Below are 24675 nucleotides of genomic sequence, written 5' to 3' on the forward strand. Positions count from 1 at the left end.
GGAAGCTTTAAAGGCTAGAACTTTAAGGCTCCCCCTACCAAAGGAGAACACCATATAAAAAGGAGAAAAAAAAAAAAAAACTATTCAGAGCTGAAGATCTGCGAGCAAATTGCCCGCGTTTGCACCTCCTCCCAGCATCCTGCTTGCTCTCACCACTCAGACTTAGAGAAACGAAACTAGAAATTAATTTGTCAGTGGCACTTCCTGGAGCACAGCTGCATAGCCATGGCCCAAGAGGCACCACCGGCTGGTGGCCCAGTCCCTGCTGGTGAGTACCAGGTGGTGGTCAGCGGGAAGGGGCCGCTCTCCACTCCCCCCTTTCCCCGGCCCTGGGAACCTTAATTACCACGGAGACTGCCAGGTGTGGCCAAGGGCAGAGCTGGGCGTATAGCCAGTCGGAGAGCTGTAGGCACTGGGGACCTCAGGAGGCTGAAACCTGTAGGCTGGCTGGTTCCATCCTCTCAGGTCCTTGCTTCACAGGTTCGGAAGCTCTGCACTTTAAAGTTAGTACGCAAGACGTGCTGTTGGGAAGGGAGGGTAAACTTTATGGGGCATGCTAGAAAAGTGGGGAATACCGAGGGACAGCTTGTGGGGGTTGCAAGTAGCCATCAGTTTCTGAGAACCCTGAGGTGTGCAGGCTGATATTTCAGGTCTACCCATAGTGACAATCTCCTTGTGATGGTATGATCTTCTCTTGAGGGCGTGGTATTGTCAGTTTTGTGATCCAAAGATTCCCAGAATCCTCTTAGAAAGACATGAACTGAGGAATGTAAAGGAAGGGCTCTTCCGGGACAGGAAACAGAAACAAAAGCCGGTGTTGACAGGCTATTACAGCCCCCCTTGTGTCTCCAGTAGAAATCTGACACCAAGGCTAAAAAAAAAAAAAAAAAAAAAAAAAAAAAAAAAAAACCCGATCCAGTAGGGAGGCAATGATGTTAAGCCTTCTCAGTCCCTTCCCTCACTCGCCAGTGCCTGCAGTGATCCCTGGCCCAAGTGAAGTCAGTATTTTCAGCAAAAGCAGCCTTCCATCCCTGAAACTTAACCCAGGCCACCATCATCCTGACTCACTTGGTAGTTGTCTACAGCTAAGCTTTTAGGGGACTGAGTCATTCCAGCTGGTGACCATCCCCCACTAGCATTTTTTAAAGATTTATTTTATATCTATGAATGCCTTCCCTGAATATATGTCTGTGTACCACATGTGGATTTGATGCCTCTGTTGTTTAGAAGAAGAAGGCATCGGGATTCCCCTGGAACTGGAGTTAGAGATGGTTATGAGCAGGGGCAGGGAACCGAGCCTGGGTACTCTACAGGAGCAACAAGAGCTCTTGTGTGCTGAGCCAGCACTCTAGTGGCTGATATGTGGATGTACATATTTATGTATTTGTGTGTGGAGACCCTGGAGCTGGAATTACAACATGAGTGCTGGGAACTAAACTTGGATCCTTGAGAACAGCAAGCACTCTCGCTCTCTCCAGCCCCCATCCTACTTTTTCAGCTCAAGAGTCAGTCATAGGTAGAAAACTTGAAAAGTTGATCCAGGCAGAGAGGATGGCACAAATAAGGGTACCAATCTCCAAAATACACGGCAACCACTTGCCAAATACCCACGTGGCACACATTTCCTTTAGCTAATCTGTGTGTGGTCTGTAGGGTGAGGGAGAGAGGAGGCTCCAGGCCACTTCCCATACTCTGTGTCTGCACACCCAGAATGGGTTTGTCCCCGAGAAAACTAGGGTTCTGAATTTTTAAGTTTGAAAGTGGGCTGGAGAGATGGTGATGGAGGTAAGAGCACTGGCTGATCTTGCAGAGGACCCTGGTTTGATTCTCAGCACCCACACATTGGCTCACAACCATCACAACAACTCCAATTCCAGGGGCTCCTATGCCCTCTTCTAGCCTCAATAGACATCAGGCATTCATGCGGTGCATACATGCAGGCGAAACACTCACACACGCAATTTTTAATAAAAAATTAAGCACAATATTAGTGGGAGGTCAGGGAACAAAACAGAAGCCATAGGACCAGAAACAACCATGGCTAACCATTATGAATATGAGTTATATGTTCATCTTGTACTTTAAAATAAACTCCATATTAATATTATGAAAATGAGAGTTAACTATCTTCTAAATATATCCCCCTTACCTAAGATTAGAAATCATAAAATAGTTTTATTATTTTATTTTTTTGATTTTTTTTATTTATTTTTTTATACAGTGTTCTATCTGAATGCCAGAAGAGACCAGATAGAATTACAGATGGTTGTGAGCCACCATGTGGTTGCTGGGAATTGAACTCAGGACCTCTGGAAGAACAGCCAGTGCTCTTAACCTCTGAGCCATCTCTCCAGCCCCATAAAATAGTTTTAAATTTATTACATAAGGCCTATAGATTATTGCTCTCCTCTCTCCCTCCCCTACACCAAGATAGGGTTTCTCTGTGTAGCCTTGTCCATCCTGGAACTCACTCTGTAGACCAGGCTAGCCTCAAACTCACAGAGCTCCACCTATTTCTGCTTCCCAAGTGTCACGTAGACTTTTAAAATACTTTTAAAATTATTTTATGTGTATGATATATGTGCATGTTGGGGGGTGTCCACTGATGTACGTGCAGAGGCCAGGGGAGGCTGCCGGGTGTCTTGCTCTAAGTGATAATATTCTGAACATGTGACAAGCTCTTATAAATCTGTAAGAATCTAATAGTAGAAAAAATGGGCTGAGACAGTGCTGCTGGGGAAGAAATGTGAATAGCAGCACTGTGTGTGCCGCTGAATTCACAAATGTGGGGCATGACCCATTTTTGCCTGTGCTGTCTGTCCTTTGACCTGTTCATCTAACCATCTATCCAAGTGGTTCTACGAACACACGACTCTAAATCAAGCAGGTGTGATACCCTGTCTTGTTTTCTCCAGAGCTTCCTCACTATCAATCCCCATGTTCCCTAATAATTGCGTTTTTCAAATTCTTTAACCTTGGGATTTGGGTTGAAATTACATTAAGCCTAAAACCCTCTTGGGGGAAGTGGAGTAGAATTTCTCTCTTTGTATATCTAGCCTCTGATCCAGACTTGGGGTGTTCTGCTACATCTACTGGGACCTTTATCTTGCGCCTTTTTTTGCCTTGTGTTTCTCAAATCTTCCCTTGATCTGTTCTCCATCTGGACTAGTTTACTATCTCCAATTTGTGCTGAGCATATACTCGTGTATGTGGCCACCCACTGGAGCGTGGTGGATCTACCAGGGGCCACATCCTAAAAGAAAACTGACACACCCTCCCCCACAAACCATCAACTGACAATGGGGCGGATGCTCCTGAGTTCTGCCCCACCCCACCCCCGCCATTTCAGCTAGAATTTTGACTGCTTTGATCTTGTGCCGGTCTTGTGCAGGCAGCCACAGCTGCAAACACAGCTGCAAATACAGCTGAACCCACAGCTGCAAACACAACTGCTTTGAATTTATGATTATAGCATTTCCGTCATGTCTAGAAGACACTGTCTCTACGGACCTTAGAATCTTTCCGTCCCCTCTTCCACAATGTGTCCCAAGCCTTGGGGGTTATTGTGGTTGTCTCATTTATGGCTGAGCATGCCACAGACACTTATTCTCTACACTTGGATGAGTTGTGAACTTGAAAATAAGACTCCATTGCTGAAGATGCCACACTTTTTAGTCAAGGGACCCAGAAAAAATAAGCAGTTACCAGGAAGTTCTTCCTTGTTGGCTAGTTTTCATAGTCGTGGAAGTTGCCATGTAGACTGTTGGGGGAAAAAAAGGAGTCAACAATCTTACACAGCTGTGAACAGTGTATGCTCCCATGACAACCAGCACAGCAATGTATGTTCATGGGTGCAATAATGGCACAAGTGTTATAAGGGTAGCCAACTGATTTCTACCTGGACTTAAGGCCCACAGGAGGCAGCACATACCTGATACTGCAAGTCTGACCAAGAGCTCTTAGGCCCCAGAGGTGGGTCTACTACTACTATTTTTGCTAAATAGATATGGTATCAAACATCACTCTAAATTCCCATCTCTGCCCAAAGATGAGTGCAGCTCTCAGACATCAGAGAATTTCCTTGTTAATTTTACATGCATTCAGTAAGGCCCCTGGAAGCTTTTCAGTGACACCACAGCCACCTTTGTGGCTGGTTCTGCTTCTGTGGACAACACTGGTCTGGAACGCGGAGCAGTGGCTGTACCACACAAGAAACACCGCCCCTTACACTGCTGATTTTGTCGTTGTTCCAGGAGTTAAGACTGTCATAGCAATGGGCTTCCTTAAGACTGGAAGAGCTAGCAAGGCCACAACATGCTTTTCTGTTTTTAACTTGGATGTTATTTGTAGAGGACGGTCAGGCTCTAGAAATAATGGAGAAAAGGGTCTGTGCCTTCTGCCCCGAAGACCACGACTGGAATGTGATATACTGCGCACGATCAGAGAATCTAGCTGCTCATGAAAACTGTTTGGTAAGTTACTTGAAAATACCTTTAAAACCACATGTGTAGGGCCGGAGAGATGGTTCAGTGGTTAAGAACACTGGTTGCTCTTCCAGAGGACCTCGGTTCCATTTCTGGGACCCAGGTGGTGCCTCATAACTACCCATAACCCCAGTCCCAGGGTATCCAGCCCCTGAGGGCATTTATTACACATGTGGTAATCATCTTACATGCAGCCAAAATGCCCACAGATACAAAATAAAGATTTAAAAGCATAACATGACGCCTACGTGAGCACTTTCACCTTGATGACTCTGTACCCACTGAATCATCCTCCAACCCCCAATTTTAGGATCTCTTAAACTATTTGTTTCATTGAGTTTCTCTGGAGCATTCTATTGTGGTGATAATTAGGAGCCTTGCCTTGTTTCTATCAAGAGTATTCTTTTTATCAGGAGTATAGCTTTTAAAGTCTCATCTAAATTTGCATATACTTTAGACTGTAATATTTCATTTTTTAAAAAATGTCTTGACTATTCTTTCTACACAGATGTCATCTTTTACTTATCTTGTGTTGAAAGTTAGCACGTTAAAAATGTTTTCTCTCCATCTATTGAAATGATCTTCTAGCCGGGCGGTGGTGGCGCACACCTTTAATCCCAGTACTCAGGAAGCAGAGGCAGGCGGATCTCTGTGAGTTCGAGACCAGCCTGGTCTGCAAGAGCTAGTTCCAGGACAGCCAGGGCTGTGACATAGAGAAACCTTGTCTCAAAGAACCAAAAAAGGAAAGAAAAAAGAAACGATCTTCTAAATTTATTTTTTAATCTCTGGCTACAGCAGGGTACATTATTTTATTTCAGGTTGGTTTGCTTGTTTGGTTGTTTTTTCTTTGTTTGTTTGTTTGTTTGTTTTTGTTTTTTTCTCCCGTGTGTGTTTTGAGACAGGACTCCCTGGCTAGCCTGGATCTCGGTATATAGAGGAAGCTGTCCTCAAACACACAGAGATTCACCTGCCTCTGCCTCCTGAGAGCTGAAACTAAAGCTCTGTGCCACCACACCCAGCTGTCGGGTCTGTTTGGGATTATGTACCATCTGTCCTGCAAACTTAGTGTTTCTACAAGCAAGGACATTCTCTCATTTAGTTAGAATTTAGCCAACAAGATCAGACATTAGCATTGGGTCTGTAGTACCATCTAGTCCCCAAATTGGAGTTTCGCCTGTTAGCCTAACAACATGACAGGTTGAAGCATGTGGGTTCCATGAAGCTTTCAGCCCCAAAGTTTTTTCCTTTTAACCTGTGTGTACTTAGATTTTTCCCTGTTGTTAATTCACCAGTATTTTTAGTAAGCTTTATTGGCATACTTTTCCATAAGCCAACTGAAGCACCCTGAAGTGTACAGTTGAGTCTTGAGAGATGTATGTCTCCATGGTGATCACTGTAACTCTCCAGAGAGCTCCCAGGACTCCAGAACATTCCCTCATGTCTCTTTGCCGTCAGCTCCCACCTCCTCCAAATCCTTCTAGAGTGATGGTTTCTCAGAGAGCACGTGACAGGACTCTTTAGTGTGCAGAGATTCTTCTGATGTCATGTGTGCATTTGGACCTCTTTGGGTTCTGTATCTACGTACTCATTCAAAATAGTCAGAAAAAGTGCACCTGCTATTCAACATACATGTACTTTTCCTTAACAATTATAGCAGACAACATTGCCACAGCGTTTACAGTGTATTATTCCAGACATGCGCCACAGCAGGGCAGGCATAAGCTGTCTTAGTTAGGGTTTCTGTTGCTGAGATAAAACACCATGGCCAAAAAGCAAATTGGGGAGGAAAGGGTTTATTTGGCTTAAATTACCATATCTCTGTTCATCATTGAAGGCAGTCAAACTCAAACAGAGCAGGAGCCTGGAGGCAGAAGCTGAGGCAGAGGCCATGGAGGAGTGCTGCTTACCGGCTTGCTTTCTTATAGAACCCACGACCACCAGCCCAGGGATAGCACCACCCACAGTGGCCCCAGTCCTCCCTCATCAATCACTAATGAAGAAAATGTCCAACAGTCAGACCTTATGGAGGTGTTTTCTCAATGGAGGGTTCTTCCTTTCAGATAGCTCCAGCTTCAGTCAGTTGAGAGCTGCCCCAAGTGGGTGCTGGGAACTGAATGTTGGTCCTCTGAACACTAGAAGAGTGATACACATAACCAATGAGCCACCTCTCCAGCCCCTAGAATATTGAAGAGGAAAGAACCTCGTGCCTCCTAAAACATACAAGGGGGTTTGTGGCCAGCTGTAGTAGCCGATGCCCACATTTCCACTGCTCAGAAGGCTCAGGAAAAAGTTTCAGGTAAACTTGCTGTATAGCAAAATCACTTTATTTTTTTCTGAGACAGGGTTTCTCTGTGTAACAGTTTTAGCGGTCTAGTTCTTGTAGACCAGGCTGGCCTTGAACTCACAGATATCTGCCTACGGTGTTCACTGCCATAGCTCAACCACAAGATCATATTTTTTAAAAAAACATCATAAAAGACAGGTGTAGTAGTGTATGCCTTTAATCCCAGCACTCAGATAGCAGAGACAGGTTGACCTCTGAGTGAGTTCCAGGCCAACCAGGCTATAGGGAGACCCTGTCTCAACAACAACAAAAGCAAAGAGCTGTGGAGGTAGGTATGGCTCTTGAAGTTAAAGAAATGGGCCCTGGAAAGCCACCAGGAATGGCCTCTTGTCCTTCTTTTTACTACTCTGACTGCAGGGCTTCAGCCATTGCACAGCCTGCTGCACCTTCCTCGGCTAGGAAGAGTGGTGTAGCGGCCACTGTCTGCCTGGGTCCAGAGTCAGCGAGGTGAGTTACAGAGCACACACCCTGTCTGAGAATGAGATTACTCATGGCAGGCTCATGTGTGTTCATGTACCTGCAAAGTGGCCAATACCCAGAGCCATCGTTCACTCTGCATTCCCAGTTCGGCCTTTTCCGTACCCTCTCTGACTTGTACCCATCAGGACTACTTCATGCCAACTCTGGACTTTTTCCTCTCCCAACCTGCAGCTGTATTCATCAGCACTGGTGGAATGTAAATCTCATAGTAGCTGCCCTAGTAAAGCCAGAAATTTTGATGTGACATCAGTGAAAAAAGAGTTCAGGAGAGGAAGAAGATTGGTAAGTTGACATGTTTTTATTACTCATACAGAATGAGTCTTGGGGGCTCCAGTTACGGGAAAGTCTATCTGGGACTAGAGAGATGGTTCAGCAGTTAAGAATGCTTGCTGCTGGGCTGGGAAGATGGCTCAGAGGTTAAGAGCATTGCCTGCTCTTCCAAAGGTCCTGAGTTCAATTCCCAGCAACCACATGGTGGCTCACAACCATCTGTAATGGGGTCTGGTGCCCTCTTCTGGCCTGCAGACATACACACAGAATATTATATACATAATAAATAAATAAATAAATAAATAAATAAATAAATAAATAAATAAATAGAATGCTTGCTGCTCTTCCAGAGGGCCCAAGTTTGGTCCCCAGCAACCAAATGGCAACTCACAACTGCTTGTAACTCCCGCTCGAGGGTATCTGACACCTTCTTCTGGCTTTCACGGGCACCTGCACTAACATATTCACTCAGACACACATACACAGAAATAAAATAAAAGTTCTCATTAAAAAAAAAGTCTATTGGTAAAGTGGGGTTAGAGAAACATCCTGGAGAGCTGACAGCAGGACTGAGGAAGAGACTCAGCTAAACACTGTGTAGTTACCACAGACTACCCCACCCGTCAGTCAAGTAGGAGAGAAAACACTCCAACCAGACAGACAAGGCCCTTGGGGGGTCATTTCACCACAGCAGACCCCAATTTGAGCAGCTCACCAGCACCATCTAGGGACTTCCTTCTGCTCTCCTACCCCCAAGGCAGCTAGCAGGTCGTCTGGCTGCCCTGAAGTTGCAGGCGGTAGAGCTCAAGCCTTTATCCTTTTGTCTACGTGGCTGCAGTCTTTCTGCACCAGCAGCTGGGCTGCTTATCACCGATCAGCATCTACCTTGGAGCTGTGGTCGTGGGGGCCTATCCAGGAAAGGACGGCTCAGACAGTATCCTCCCGGGTTCATTGGGCCTCCAGGCTTCCTTTGTCAAAGTAAGATGGTAAGGATTTGAAATATTGGATTTAAAAGAATGTAGATTAGTAAACAAGCTAGCAAGTCTTGAGTGCCACTGGCGGCCCACAACCACTGTGAAGTGCTAATGACTGGGGACACACAGGTATGTGCTTTGTGAAGTGTCAGGGTCTGTCCCAGCAGGCTCTATTAAACTCTCTGATTACACAGTGGCAGGACCACCTCAACGGAAACATTGCTTTTATCATTTGCTAATTGTATTTGAGGGAGTTCACGGATAGTTAGGGAAAAGTACTGGTAGATTCAGGAGCAGTGGTTCTCAACCTGTAGGTCACAAGCGTCAGAAAACACGGAATTCTGATAGTCTTAGGAACCACCAACCATACATTAGTTTTTGTTGCTACTTCATAACTGTGACTTAGCTGCCGAGCAGTGTCTCGGTTCCTAAGACCATCGGAAATACGTTGTTTTTGATGGTTGCCACCCGCAGGTTGAGAACTGCTGTTCTAGAGGGTGCCTACAAACAGCCCAGCTGCAGAATGAGGGCAGCTGGGTACAGGAGAATGCCGAGAAAGAGGTGATTACACCTGAGCTTCCAGAGGCTTCCCTAGTGGGAGAACTTGGAGATGCAGGGGAAGGGAAGGGTATCGGGAAGGAATGCAGTCATGTGAGGTGGTGGCTACCCACTCACTGGCAAGCGTTTCCAGAACCTTGCTACCTAGACAGACGCTCGATGCGTACTTCATGGGGGAGACAGGCCAGTCCCCAGGTAGTAATAGAACAGCTGTGTACATTAGTACCCTCCATGGGAAGGCTTCCCCTGAAACAGGGCCTTTGAACCCTTTCTGAGTGTGGAAAATAAAGATAAGGAATTCCCAAGAGAACTATTTCGGGTTATGAAACACCATGACCAAAGCGAGTTGGGGAGGGAAGGGTTTATTTGGCTTACACTTCCACATCATCATAGTCCATCATGAAGGAAGTCGGACAGGAACTCAAACGGGTCAGGAACCTGGAGGCAGGAGCTGATGCAGAGGTCATGGAGGAGTGCTGCTTACTGACTTGTTTCCCATGGCTTGCTCGGCCTTCTTTCTTATAGAACCCAGGACGACCAGCCCAGGGATGACCCCAGCAATGGGCTGGGCCTTCTCCCACCAATTACTAGTTAAGAAAATCCCCCACAAGCTTGCCTACAGCCCAGACTTATGGAGGTTCCCTCCTCTCAGATGACTCTAGCTCATATCAAGCTGGCATAAAACTAGTGAGCACAGGAACCAATGTGCAAACGTGTTAAAGGCCAGGAGAAGCTGGGGACACTGGACCACTCAGCCTGGTATGCTACTGTTCTCTTTCCCGAATCCTCACTCCTACACAGCGAGGTCATCGCCTCTCAGCGACAAGTGTACAGCTATGTTTCGCCATCACAGGCGACATTTCTGCTTGACCTACTAGCGTACCTCTCAGTGTATACTGATAGTTCAGAACTCCATCTTAGAATGCTGGCCTGTATGGAGAAACTGTCTCTGGAGAAGGCTATGCCCATTTAAGCTTCTGTGTGTGGTGGACAGTTTCTGCAGAGAAGCAAGCCTCACCTTGCACCTCCAGGATCCCTGGAGAGGTTAAATGTGGTTCCTCTCCTCTTTCCATCCCAGCTAGAGCAGTTCCTCGGGAAGCCCTCTGCAGTCTGTGGACCACATCACAGTCCCAGCCCACCAGCATGGCACCCCTTCCTCACTCAGTGTGATCAACCTCCCTCTCTATGGTCTGTGTAGACGGAGTAGCACCAGCCCTCACACAGTGCAGCCGCTGGAGGAAAGTCCCGTCTGCACTGATGCCCAAGTCACAGCTACAAACCGCAGCAGGGCCTTGGCCACTTCCTGTTTTACACCTCGCCTTTCGCAGCTGCTCCTCTGAAACCTCTCCCCACCCAACAGTAAGCTCAAGTGTCCTTATTCATCAGGACTCATCACTCACGCACACCACACATCTGCCAGTACCTTATTTCTCTTTCCGAGAAAACAGGCGTTTCCTGCCAGGCTCCTTCTTCCCATACGGCCCGCCATTTTCTACTCCTCTGCTCGGCTGAAGGGATCTGGAGACCTAAACCTGTGCTGGGCTCCTTCCTGGGTCTGAACACAGCCTAAGTGACTCCATCCACCTCAGCTGGCTTAAAGAACATCAATATGCCAAGGACTCATTTACTCTAGAATTCCAGACTACCACCATCTCCATGGATACCTAAGACAGCTCTCATTCAACTAGCTAAGAGCATCACCCCCCATATAAACCTTTACCCCCCCTCCAAAAAAAAAAAAAAAGACCAGCGCCACCATTCATCTATCCTCCAAACTGTAGGTGTAAGGGTCATCTTTCCCTTACCCCCTCCTGCTCAACACCAAGGCCAACTTGATGCCTCTTAGGTACATCCTGCATCCTCCGGTAACTTGACTCTCAGCACTAGTCCATCACAGAGAAGGGGCTGCTGTGGTTCTCCAGAGCTGCCAAGGGCTACTACTTGGTTTTTCTCTTCTGCTGTCCCTACCCAGTTTATTCTGCTCCTCCAAGCTTGTTCTCTGCATGGCAATCAAAGAAAATATTGATGAGTTTATGTCATCTAGGTGGAAAAATAAACATCTTCATACTCTTGCCAACCCTATATGACCCGGCATGTTCCTGACATTGCGGCTCACTGTCTGTCCCTCAGTGGCAAGAGGCCATCCTTCTTGTCCTTCTAGTAAATTTGCCAGTGGGGAGGCTCATCTTTCTCATCAAGCCTCAAAGACCTCTGCTTAGAATATTTCTCTTTTGTTTTTTTGTTTTTTCTTTCTTTTTTTTTGTGCCAAAGGCTCTTAGTATTTAAGCTTCTGCTTCTCTACTCCTCTGTTCAGAGCTGACGCCTCCTTGGTCTGAAGTTTAAGAACATGGCACTACTGCTTTGCTTTACCCCCACTGTTCTGAGCTGATTTGTTGCAGTCTGGGAATTAAACCCAGGTCTTGGGCTTTTCAGGCAAGAGTACTTCTGCTGAACTGCAACTGTGTGACATTTGAAATTTTGCTTTATTAGATCGTGTAAATTTTCCTCCCTGCCCCACTTATTATTTTTTATTTATTCTTATTTTATTTATTTATTTGTCAACTTAACAGAAGCTAATGTTGTCTGGGAGGAGGACTCTGAATTGAGACAATGTCTCCAACTAGATTGCCCATAGGCAAATTCTATAAGGTATTTTCTTTTCCTTAAAGATTTCTTTATTATGTATACAACATTCTGCCTCCATGTGTGCCAGAAGAGGCCACAAGGTCTCATTATAGATGGCTGAAAGTCACCATGTGGTTGCTGGGACTTGAACTCAGGATCTCTGGAAGAACAACCAATGCTGCTCTTAACTTCTGAGCCATCTCTCCAGTCCCAGGGCATTTTCTTAATGACCGATGTAGGAGGGTCCAACCCATGGGGGGAGGCAGGTTGTCTTGAATTGTGTAAGAAAGTATACTCAGGGCTGGAGAGATGGCTCAGAAGTTAAGAGCACTGACTGCTCTTCCACAGATCCTAAGTTCAATTCCCAGCAACCACATGGTGGCTCACGACTACCTGTAATGAGATCTGGTGCCATTTTCTGGCCTTCAGACATACATGCAAGCAAAACACTACATAACAGAATAAAAAGAAAAAGAAAGTACACTGAGCAAGTCATGAGAAGCAAGTAAGCAAGCAGCACTTATTCATGGCATCTGGTTCAGTTCCGGCCTTGACAGTGCTCAGTGATGGAATATGACCTGGAAGAATAAAATGAAATAAACCAAACCCTTTCCTCCCCAAATTGCTTTTGGTCATGGTGTTGATCAGAGCAATAGAAAGCAAGCTAAGACAGCCCCTCTAGATTGAATGTAACTTTCATATGAGCAGGTACCTTCTCTGCCTTCTCTACTCCTGTCTTTCCTTGTCCTGAAACAATGGCTGTAACATCACAGCCGCCATGCCCTCAATCACCTGTGCAGACTTTACCTGGGTAAATCTTACTAGTCGTTTGCATTTCACCTTCCACGATTTACTACTGCTGTTTTTCTGTGGTCCCCACACATGGTACTATAGTTTGACTCAGACTCGGCCACTGAGGGCAAATCCTTCACCACTGAGCTGCTTGTCTACCCCTTTCCCCTTTCGTCCTTTCCAACCAGGATCTTGTTAAGATGCTCATCTTGACCTTGAACCTGCAATCCTCCAGCTCGAGCTTCTTGGAGAGCTGGGAGTGTAAGTGTGTACCACCATACCAGGCTGGGGAATCTAAATCGTAACCCTTTAATTTTCTGTGAATACTTTCTTTCCTGCCTTTCCTCACCTTTAACATCTTCAGGTTTTACTCGTCCCTGTAGGAAACAGGACCACCAGCCCTTATGCTTTTCTTTTGGGGCTTCTGTTTGTTGACCGTGTTTCTTTATAGCTATCCTTTGCTATAATGCCATGCTTTCTCCTACTGTATTTCTTAGTTTCCTAAAATATTTTCATTCTTCTAACTTAAACCATTGCAGAACTGACAGCAAGTGTATTGTGACGTAGCAGTCTCATGCAGCTACATTGTTATGCATGCAGCTTCACAATTAAAAATAGCCACTCCCGTGTGCTCTATATCTTAATCTTTTTTTTTTTTCAGCTACATTCGGATTTTCCTTATGTGCTTGCTTGTGCTTACAGGGACACCATGAGTGCCGAGTGCTGTCTCTTGCTTTATGGCATAGTCTCATTGCCTTGGACCTCATTCAGCCGAGGATGGTGCCAGGCAGCCTTGGTCGTGGCTGGGTTGCCCCTCATCACAGCACAAGAACTAGCACGGCTTAATAGGTTTCCTGGAGCTACACAGGGCCTAGCCATCTCGATGTCATCTTCATATAAAACCCAAAAGGGAAATAGGACAAGGGAGCAAGAAAAACACTGTACTGTTGTGTTTTTGTTTGGTCTCTACAAATTTGAAACAGGTTTCCTTTATTCCATAATATCCCCAATAGTAACTTGGAAGAGCAGTCACCACCACCCCAGGGATGAATGTCTAAGAGGAAGTCATAGCAAGTGCCAGCTGAGGTCACACATCTCAGTGGCACAACCAGGAGCTGCTCTGGCTTCAAGTTCCTCAGCCAACTCCCTACCTAGGCATAAAGAAGTCTTCTAGTTTTGCTCTTTAGAAATCACTATTAAAATGGAAAGATTGTTTTTTGAAGCCATCTACATGTTCTTGCATTTACATGGACCATGATGTAACTGTCTATGCCAGGCCTTATATTCCAGTTGGCTGCAGTTTTGCTGAAACTTCCACATGGGTAGCCAAATCTAAGTCACATTTAGTGTGGGTATGGAGGCAGGGATATACCAGTGACAGCCAGGATAAAAACGCAGGGCTGCTGGCGTAAATGACATTTAATGACATTCTTATTTTTTTTTTAAAAAAAAGATTATTTATTTATTTGATTTGCACTGGTGTTTTGCCTGTATATACTCTATGAGAAGGTGTCGGATCCCCTGAAACTAGAGTTAGACAGTTGTGAGCTGTTATATGGGTGCTGAGAATTGAACCCAAGTCCTCTGAAAGAGTAGCCAGTGTTCTTAATCACTGAGCCATCTCTCCAGCCCAACATCCTTCCTTTTTATCAAAGAAACAGGTACTTACACAGTCTGATCTATCCTTCTATAGACTTGCAAACTTTGTAATAAAAAAGGAGCCACTGTGGGATGTGAAAAAAAAACCTGTAATAAGAATTACCACTTTTTCTGTGCCAAGAAAGACAACTCAGTTCTACAAGTTGACGCAGTTAAAGGAACTTATGGGTAATTATGTTCTTTAAAACTACATGGTGGAGGGGGTGGGAGGGTATGAATGGATAGATTAAGACATACTTCTTTTTTTTTTAAAGATGTATTTATTATGTATTAAGTGTTCTGCCTGCATGTATCACTGCAGGCCAGAAGAGGGCACTAAATCTCATTACAGATGGTTGTGAACACATGTGGCTGCTGGGAATTGAACTCAGGACCTTTGGAAGAGCAGGCAAAGCTCGTAACCACTGAGCCATTTCTCCAGCCCCTTAAGACATACTTCTAAAGTTTAGTTTATGCAAGTGCTTTTCACATGAGAACAGGATTGAAGTCACCCACCAGGAACTCCACTTCACGACATTTCTGCACAGAACAGGAAGAAGGCCACTCAAGGTTTTTTCTGTACTCTCTTCTTCCTGGTGGAGAGGCTCATTGTAGGCAGCATGGCCTCCTAACTGGTCACTAGGAGACAGGAGCCAGTTCATGCCTGCTGTTCTGCAGCAGGAAGATCTCCCTTCGGGTCACATCCACGGGCACAGGCTTAGGGGGTCTACACTTCCACCTGGTGGGAATGAGTTCTCTTCTTCCAGAGTTGGACCCATATAGAGAACTCAGGTTCCGACCTGATGGCAAGCACCTTCACCTGCTGAGCCATCTCACCAGCCCCGCCCCCAGTCATTAGTTTTTAAAATTCCATTCAGTTTTGCTCTGCACTTTTAATATTTGATTTGCTGTGAAACATACGTAGTTATATTCTTGGAACTTCACTTCCAATATTTACTTCCACAAAGAACTCGCTTTACTATTAGTCTTAAATTAATCAAATGAAAGAGACCGAAGACCCTGCTGTATCTACTTTTTGTTTTTGAGACAACATCTCACTAAGTAGAGCAGGCTGCCTTGAACTCTAGGAGGTACCTTAAAAGTTTCACTTTGTTTAACTTAGACCATTTCCATAAGGAAGAGGCAGGCTTCTCAGCAGTTCACATTTGAATTTAAACATTGAGGTGCAGAGACTACCTCACAAGGGACTAAAGGACACGAAGGTAGAATGGACCTAGAGGGTGTCACAGGTTAGGGGAGGGACAGAGAGAGGCCACTGTGAACACTAGCACATGGGAGGGGATAAAGTAGGAGGAAGGGACTTTGCCTTGACTTGAAAATTACTGACCCTGGGGATGGGAGGACATTGTGGGAGGGTCTAAGACTTCCTATAGTTTTTTACATGTTTAGAAAACCTATAGCCAAACATGGTAGCACATGCCTAAAGCCAAAGCACAAGAGGTGAAGACACAAGTTCCAAGTCAGTCTGGGGTTACAACTTGAGACCAAATGCGAAGTACTCAGAGTATCAAGTCTAAGGGAGAGGAGTCTGAGCTGGGTGCTGCTGGGGAGGGTACATGGAGGGACCTGGTGCAAATGGGTGCATTAGGTCCCATAGGGCTAAGACAAGGCAATCCCAGGAGCCAGGAAGTCCCTTAGAACGTCAGCTCTTTACCCCGCTATGATGCTGTCCAGTGAAGCTCTGTGAAGGTGTGTTCTGTGAAGGCGTGCTCTGTGAAGGCGTGCTCTGTGAAGGCGTGTTCTGGACTGGAAAAGTTCTCCAGATTAATGCATGTGCTTCTGTGTTACCTTTCAAGATCAGCAAAGTTCTGGGTAGTAAGACTGAAGCTTGAAACCCTCAGACATTAGTTCTTTAGACATCCCTCAGCACAGCACAGGAACTAGTGCTGTTCAAAATACTGAGAACAGTCCCCATTCTAATGCTCAAAGGGCACAAAGATATGGCCCAGTCTCACCCACACTTGATGTGGGTCAGTCATTTTACAGACTTACACATTCTTTTTAAAAACAAATACTTTAGCCGGTGTAGTGGTATACAACTATAATCCCAGTACTGGGGAGGCAGAGGCAGGCGGATCTCTACAAATTAAAAGATTCAATGACTCTTTGAAATTCTGCACTTTCAGATTGTTTTGCCAACAACATGCTCCAGAACTACCAGGGACCAGTCAAAGTGGTAAGTTTCTAAAGTGGGTTTAGGAAACGTTACTTAGGTAAAACATGAAATAAGCTAGTTTCTTCTCAGTTGTAATTTCATGTGTACCTGTTTGTATGGATACCTTAGGTGACAGACGGTTGTCAAGAGCCACCACGTGGGTGCTGGGAACTAAACCTGGGTCCTCTGGAAAAGCAGCAAGTGCTCTGAAGCACTGAGCTAGCTCTAGTCACAGTCATTATGTGTTCAGGTCATTGGAAAGTACCATGAAAGGGTTGTTTGCCATCACTACACTGACAAGGGATGAGGGAATGATGATAATACGTGTGTGTGTATAAGCAACTTTTGGCATATATATATACACACACACACACACAGAGAGAGAGAGAGAGAGAGAGAGAGAGAGAGTGAGTTAGTTCGTTCTAGGCCAGCCTGAGCTACATAATTAGACCTTATTTCAAACAAAATTACTCACCATACAACTTTGTCCCACTTCCTAATCACACTGTTCAGTACACTTGTTAAACACAAATGATAAAACTCTGGCTAAGCAACCACTGCTACTAATCTTCTGAAAAGCCAACTCTAGACGAGGAAACACTGCCCAAATCCCTGCGAGCATTAGCTAGAAGAACACTTGTCAGCTCTGAGGTGGATGCACATTACTGCATCTTCTCAACACCTACCTATGACCTGAGCTCATTTTCCTGTTCAGTGAAACACCATCTATCTATACCACTTATCAATGTTATATTAGCTTCTGAGCTTAGAACTAAAATTAACCCTTTGTTGTAAGTTCACATACCCAAGTCCAAATTCACCCAGTATTCTGATTTTGTAGCAACTTTTGGCATATATTTATTTTATGCAAACAGGAATCACATATATATATGTATATGTATATATATATGAATAGGTATATAGCTTCTCTTTGTTGCCCCAGATATCCTTGAACTTGTTCTGTAGACCAGGCTGGCTCTGACTCAGAGATTTCTCCTGTCTCTGTCTCCCAGGACTAAAGGTGTGCACCACTACCACCCAGCAATCTTTTGCTTTATATTCTAAGTTTTAAATGGTTTCTATTTTAGCTGAGGGCCCAAGCTTGCAAAAGAAGAGAGGAAGGAAGAAACATCTCCCATCAAGCATCCCTGAACAGGTAATTTGACTTATAGATCTAATTTCCTCACATAAAGTTCTCACTTAAAATTCTGAATAGCAGAGATTCACACTTTTCAAATCATTGGAGGAGTTGGCATTTGCACACCACTCTTCATGTGTGTTGACAGAGCTGAAGCTAGTCTTTGGGTAGCATCTTGGGAAGAATCTGGACGTTGTCAGAAGCATACTGAGATTAGTAAGATGCTAAAAGCTCAAGAGATGACATTATTCCCTTGGCTTCTATCAACCATCTCTTGGCACCATTTTAGAGAAAATATCCGACCTTACAGGATACTTAGCTCTAAACAGGCTGAGATAACAGACAAGCATTCGTTCAAAAACAAGTGTTTTCCAGCTATATGTCCACACTTGGAGCTACATGGCCTAATTTCTAACTTTCAATTTCTAGATTAGTAAATCTAAAATGTAAAAGAATTTGGAGAGATTTGAAACAGTATTTCTATCAGTTCATATAAACTAAGTTAGTACAAGATAGCAACCTATCCTTCTTATTGTTCATTCAGGTGTTGTTTTCCCGGCCCCAGACAGCATATCCCATAGGTTTTATCTATTTGAGAGTGCCATTTGGATCCTGGAGTTCGCCAAGACTAAACAAAACAAGCAAACAAAAAGTTTGCTTAATACAGCTCTTTTGTTACATTTAATTATTATGATTAATTATATAGCAAAACATTTTTATGTGATATTCAAGGGCAACATGAAGTGTCAGCATAATCTGGTTTTCTCTTCTAGCCAACAAACATGAAGTTTAGTAGATTCAAGAAACGCATGACAGAAGAGGCCCCCGACCACAAAGGTTTGTTTTCAGTGACAGTTGTACCAACATGGTGGCCTCCAAATACTTATAAAAATGTTGGCCCATCTATTCTGATGCTGGTGTTAGGCTTTGGTCTTTATTCTTCTGGACTCTGGTACCTGGCAAGTCTTTGTTTTTATCACTACTATGCACTCTATTAGAGCCCTGCACATGAAATTATTTGAGTTGGAATAGCCTACTTCTTCTCAGTCTGAGGCACAATTAAAAAGGAAGGCAGGTTTGCCTGAGGTCAGAATTCAGTGGTGTGCTACCACTCAGGTGACAGTGGCCTCTGATCTTTGAGAAGGGGACGTCCTTACAACATAGCATCTGCCACAAAAATGAGGGCTGTTACTGCAAGCACTTGTAGCTAAATTTTACAAAATCACATGTATTCAAATATTACTATAAGTAGAGAAAAGTTTCATTTTTTTGTACCATTTATTATTTGAACTACGAAAAATCAGACAATTTACTCACCCATCAACTGGTAAAGTATAGAGGAATCACCATATAGCACGAACAGCTGCCCTAAGACCATTTCCTGCTAATGATGCGTTCTTTGTTCTTAGATGCAACTGCCAAAGTTCCTTTTATTAAGAAATGCAAGGAAGCGGGACTTCTTAATGAATTATTTGAAGGGATACTAGAAAAACTTGATTCAATTCAAGAAAAGCTCCTGAATGAGACCGCTTCAGAATCAGGTACTGAATCGGCTAAATGTAAATGAATATTAGAAAACAAAACATTTTCTTTCCAAGCTTTTCCCTTCCCTTCTTTACCCCATTCTTTAAAAACACTCATTGTGGGCTGGAGAGATTACTCAGTGAAGAGCACTTACTAATTCTTGCAGCAGACCCAAGATCAGTTCCTAGTGTCTACATGATGGCTCACAACAGTAACTCCAGTTTGGGGGAAACCCAACACCCTCTTTTATCCTGCACGGTCACTGCATGCACATGGTACACATATGTACATGCAGGCAAAAACACTCATATGCATAAAAACTACATCTAAAAAATCAAGTTATTGCCAGATCTACTGTCCACAATAAATCAACAAGTCATGAAAAGTCAGATTCTTTAGTGAGCAGCAAACTGCATGGAAGCCTGGAAAGCTGTTCCTCAGAGGCACCCAGAGCTGAATGGGTAGAGGTACAGTCATTGCAGCTGTGTTGTGTTCGTTTGGCTGGTTGTGTTGTCGCTGCTATAGTTGACGTTTTAAAGTATACTTTTTAAAATATGTTTTAATTATGTTTATGTGGGGGGGGGTATGGACATGGGGGTGCAAGTGCCCACAGAGTTGAAAGCTGTCTGATACCCTGAAGCCAGAGTTGTAGACAGTTGTAAGCCACCCAACATGGGTGCTGGGAAGCAGCCTCCAATTTTGATGTGCCTCAAATTCTATTCCTTAATAAATCAAGGGTTAAAAAAAAATTATTACAGGGACTGGAAAGACAGCTCCGTGAAGAACACATACTATTCTTACAGAGGACCTGGGTTCAGTTCCCAGCACCATGTCTATCAGCCCCAAACTGCCTATACCTCAAGCTCCTGGGGATCTGACACTCTTATGGACCCTGAGGATACCTACACCCATGTATGTGTGTCCGTGTGCACATGCACACACACACAAAATAAATCTTTAAAAAATTGTATTGTGCACCTGGCACAGTACACACATGGAGGTTAGAGGGCAAGCTGTCGGAGCTGGTTCTACTTCCACCATGTGGGTTCTGGAGACTGAACTTAAGTCACCAGGTGGTAAGCAAGCACCCCTACCTGCTGAGCCATGGCAGATCATGGAGTAGTTCTTTAGATCAACTCTGTAACAGAAGTTTCTTTCTTAATGAGTTCCTAGGGAATCAAAAGGTCCACTTACAGTGTGCAGGTATATAGTTACTGTGACCTCTTATAACCTACAGAATGAGCTAAAAGCTTTAGAGTTCCTTGTTAGGGGAATCTGGATATTTCATACTGTGACAATGTAAAATCTGGACTTACTTAAAAACAATTTATGATAAAACCAAGAGATAAACTACAGCTAAACATTTCCAAGAGCTCAATAATGCTTACATTCTGAAGGCCAAGAACTCTCAAATTTGTGGGTGCCTCATAATCAGCTGGGGGTTCCCTGAAACATGGGCATTTTTCCCCAGAAGTTCCAGCTGCACAGAGATGCTGAGCTGATGCTTCTCATGGGTTCCCTGACGGCTCTGCACTGTGCTGCACTCCTCCTCTGCTTACTCTTCCATATGGGGCTATGTTCTGGTTTCTCCCCATGGGATTTAGTCACACTAAAATTAACACAGGAAGTTGTTTCTCCCTCTAGACTATGAAGACATTGAAACTTTACTATTTGACTGTGGAATGTTTGAAGACACATTAATAAAATTCCAAGAAGGTAGGTGATTCATAAAATGATGAACAGTGTTGGTTGAGAGACATTTATGATTCAGATCAAAATGACAGGTGACCAAACAATAAACATGACTTCTAAGACAGTTTTTATCTAATGAAAAGAGCCCATTATAAAAACAGCATGACACACAGAGAAGAAATACATGCAAAAAACCGTTGTTGCACACATACACAGATGATAGAAAGACCACACCCTAGAAACAGCAGTGATTTGTAGGATTACATACAGTTCTGCTTCCTAGGGAGATACGCACATGCTTCTGTAATCAGAAAAACTGACTATAAGGCAGGAACACAACATGTTTTTACTCTAAAATGGCAGAGTATTTTAAGCCATGTATAGACAGGCACAGAGACCTCCTGCAGCCTCTCTGCCCCCAGGAGCAAGACAGAGGCAACAGCGACCCACCCTGCAGTGTGCCTCCCCTGCACTTAAAGAAATGTCATTTCTTTTCCTAAGGTTTACCTTCAGAGATCATCTCCTGAAGCAGCAAGTACTGGAATCCTAAAATTCATCAGGGGAAAAAAGCAAGAATAACCAAGAAAAGTGTTTTGTTTTTGTTATATATATATATGATGTAGTTAGCTTGGTGTTGTGTTCCACACCTGTAATTCCAGCAGTTGAAAGGGTGAGGCAGGAGGATTGCCAGCCTAGGCTACACGGTGAAACCGTGTCTGAAAAACGTTAAGAAGCACGCATTTATTATGCCCCCCTTCAGTACTAAATACCTCTGTGTGCTGCACCTATGGACTGGGTGAGGGCCAGATTCCCACAGGATTGGTAGGAATAGCTCGTCTTGTTACTGCATAACACATTGCCCTAGACTGGTCTTTTCTACAGGTGCGCCTACCAGTACATACTGATAAGACAGCAGGTTTTCCTGCCTAAGTCACCTCAATACGCACAGCCTCTCTCATTTTGTCTGTTACTCATTCCTATTCGAATTCTGAAATATTCATTTTTAGTCAGCAGAAAAATTACTTTAAAAGTTGCTTGAGCATGTCAATAAGAATAGTTCAAAAGAGTCTTCAACGAGCTGTGTTTCCTCTGGTACTGACCTTGTCAATTGGTATGAAAGTTCTATGTCTGACACGTCATACAACATATGACGAGGTTTCCTCGAGATCCTAACCAGGACTGCACGAGAACCTGTGGGAAAGGCCAACACCTGACACAGGCCCTTCTGGCCTGGCTGACCTCACCCAGTATTTCAAGCTAACTGCGGGTGCGTGGTCCCTCTGGCAACAATGAATTTGAAGCTTCAGCTGTGAAACTTTTAGAGCTATCTAAAATGACCCTGGGAGGTTTCCATAGGAAAGCCTTTTCCTCCCTAAACACACCCACAGCTGTGACGTAACAATGTCCTTAGAGCCAGAGATGTGCTCACGAATAAGTTTCCTTGGCAGTTTAGCTACATCCTCTAGTCTCTGATGAATGATGCGTGTAACTGTGTTCTACGTAAAGGAATGCACACTCACGTGATACACGCTGGGGTTCCATCCTGAGTCACAAAAGGAGGCAAAGACCTGGGAGGAGCTGTTTCTGCTCCTATCACGGTCTTCTCCTTTGAGGCACAACTAACTACCATGGGGTGTATATTTGAACTGACCCAGACAGACTAGAGACAGTACATTATTTCTAATCAAACTAGTGCGTAAACTAAAGCCATTTTATTTCCTTTCAAAGCAATAAAGAGTAAAGCTTGTGAACAGGAAGAAATGCAGAGGCAGCTGAAGCAGCAGATGAAGGCACTTGGGAACTTAGAACAAATCTTCTGCTCATTTCAAGAAAATGGAGACCTGAGCCACTCAAGTTCTACTTCAAGAGTCTCGCCTTCTTCCGTGTTCGAATCCGAGGACTCCTGACTGAAATGCAAGTAGGCTCAGAAGACAGGCTGTGACAGATGCATAAGTTTCCCTCCCCGTCACCTGCTACTGCTCATGGCTATTTTATACCTGACTGGGTGTTACTTGTCACCTCTCGTCATCTCACTTGTCCTCCTTTCTCCTTGTTAGTAAAAACTGTTCCTCAGGTCAACTGGATCAGCTGAGAACAGATCTTCCCATGTATTCGCCAAGGAACAAGGAAGTCTTATGTATTGGTTGATGCCTTACCTACTCACCCCAGTCAACTGCAGCAATACCAGAGCCTTTGCACTTCCTGCTGTGAAATCTTAGAACTTTTCCTTGCCTCTGCTTGCCCTCCAGGTCTCACAGTAGTCTCCTCTCAGTATTAGTAACTCCATTACAACAGGGCAGAAACTCATTCCCATGGTTTGCTTACTGTTAACCTGGGTTCCTGCTCACTACATTTCCAAGACTTAGCGCACTCAATAAATATTTGTAAAATACACTGTACAGAGTGGATGGTTTATTTAATACAGTTCACAGCAGCCTCAGCGGTAACAGTATAGAATGCACTGCTGTTTTAATGATTTTATGGGTCTTCATCAGTCTTTTTAGAAGTGTCTTTTTGGTCACAGTTATTATTACAAGGGCATGTGTTGTCTTCAAGACAAGCACCAACATTTGAAACTTGGCTCTCTGAATAAGAACACCATTAGGAATATGGAATGGGAAAAATGAAGACTTTTCCCCCCTAACAATAAGCAATTTAGGTCTGTATGCCCACATCACTCTTGACCCTCGACTCCTTCTCATTCACATTTCTCATTTCCTACCATGATCCTCTCAGGTCCACATTAATGCTACCAACCAATACGGGACTGAGCCGTGTCTCCAGCATGGTGTCGAGTCTGGAGTCATTCCTGGTGCAATACTGTGGTTTCCAATGTCACTTCATGAAGGGTGAACTGGAATGACTGCAATATGACCAAACGTCAGGATGAGCTGGCTTCTTACAATTCAACTTTAATTTGTTAGTCACAGTAAATTGTATGGCACAAGGAAGCACCACTTGTTTGGGTTCATATTGTTTGCACATATTGGGCAAACTGATCAAATAAACCTGCTCTGTTACTACTGGAAAATGAGCCAAATAATCCCAGCCATTATTTCTATATAAGAAAATGTATGGAAGCCCAGGGTACAGAAGATGGCACTGTGGGAAGTAACATTAGGGACTGCACAGACATTCCCTTTTATTCAATGATGAATTTTGTAAACCTAGTGGGAGGCACATAAACATACTGTTTTATAGATGAGCTAAAAACAACCCCCATTCTACACAAACCAACTTCTGAACAACTGTTGGTTGGGTCAACTCCATTTGGTTCCATTATTAAAAAAAAAAAAAAAAAAATACGGTGAGATGGCTCAGCACTTGCCTCCAAGCTCGATGACCCGAGTTTAATTCCAGGAGCCTACACAGCAGAACTGACTTCCACAAGATGCCCTCTGACCTCCACAAGAGTGCTATGACATGCATGCTCCCTGTGTACAAAATTAACTTTAAAAACTTTACAAGCTGGGTGATGGTGGCGCACGCCTTTAATCCCAGCACTCAGGAGGCAGAGGCAGGTGGATCTCTGTGAGTTCGAGACCAGCCTGGTCTACAGAGCGAATTCCAGGATAGGCTCCAACGCCACAGAGAAACCCTGTCTTGAAAAACCAAAAAAAAAAAAAAAAAAAAAAAAAAAGCTTTACAAATATTCTATTATATCATTGATTGTTAACCCAATCTCCACTTTGCCCTAATAACTGCCACGTATCACAGGGACAGTGGCTACTACTTTTCATCTTTAAGTACTTCCAATTCAAATGCATTTCCCACTCTGATAATTCAACTATACTCTTTTAACAAAAATAAAATCTTTGGGTTGGGGGTAGGAGAAGTAGTCGACACATTCATAGTGGTATCTTATTTTTATTCTAACATGGTTTTCTAAAATTGTGATATATGTAACAAAATTTACCACTTCAACCCTTTTAAGATTATCAACTTCTTTGTCTATGAAGCTTTGCTAACTGTAAAAATAA

At 44.0% G+C, this 24675-nt stretch overlaps 1 protein-coding gene across 2 annotated transcripts; it reads left to right on the forward strand.

Annotated features, from left to right (window-relative positions):
* Positions 1–23094, forward strand: Phf11 (PHD finger protein 11). 2 transcript variants are annotated; one of them, XM_050152262.1, is made up of 10 exons: positions 17–268; positions 4351–4472; positions 7480–7590; positions 14221–14354; positions 16313–16362; positions 17430–17497; positions 18253–18316; positions 18889–19020; positions 20648–20719; positions 22424–23094. In XM_050152262.1, exons 1-10 carry the CDS (start codon positions 226–228, stop codon positions 22600–22602), a joined length of 975 nt encoding a protein of 324 aa, XP_050008219.1. In that variant the 5' UTR covers positions 17–225; the 3' UTR covers positions 22603–23094. The 2 variants fall into 2 exon arrangements, with proteins under 2 accessions (XP_050008222.1, XP_050008219.1); XM_050152265.1 differs by lacking the exon at positions 20648–20719 and having other exon boundaries at positions 1–268.
* Positions 23095–24675: the final 1581 nt, after the last annotated feature.

This window comes from Alexandromys fortis, unplaced genomic scaffold (genome assembly GCF_014885135.2).
Source record: "Alexandromys fortis isolate MF-2015 unplaced genomic scaffold, M_Fortis_MF-2015_v1.1 scaffold_75, whole genome shotgun sequence".
Taxonomy (NCBI): Eukaryota; Metazoa; Chordata; class Mammalia; order Rodentia; family Cricetidae; genus Alexandromys; species Alexandromys fortis.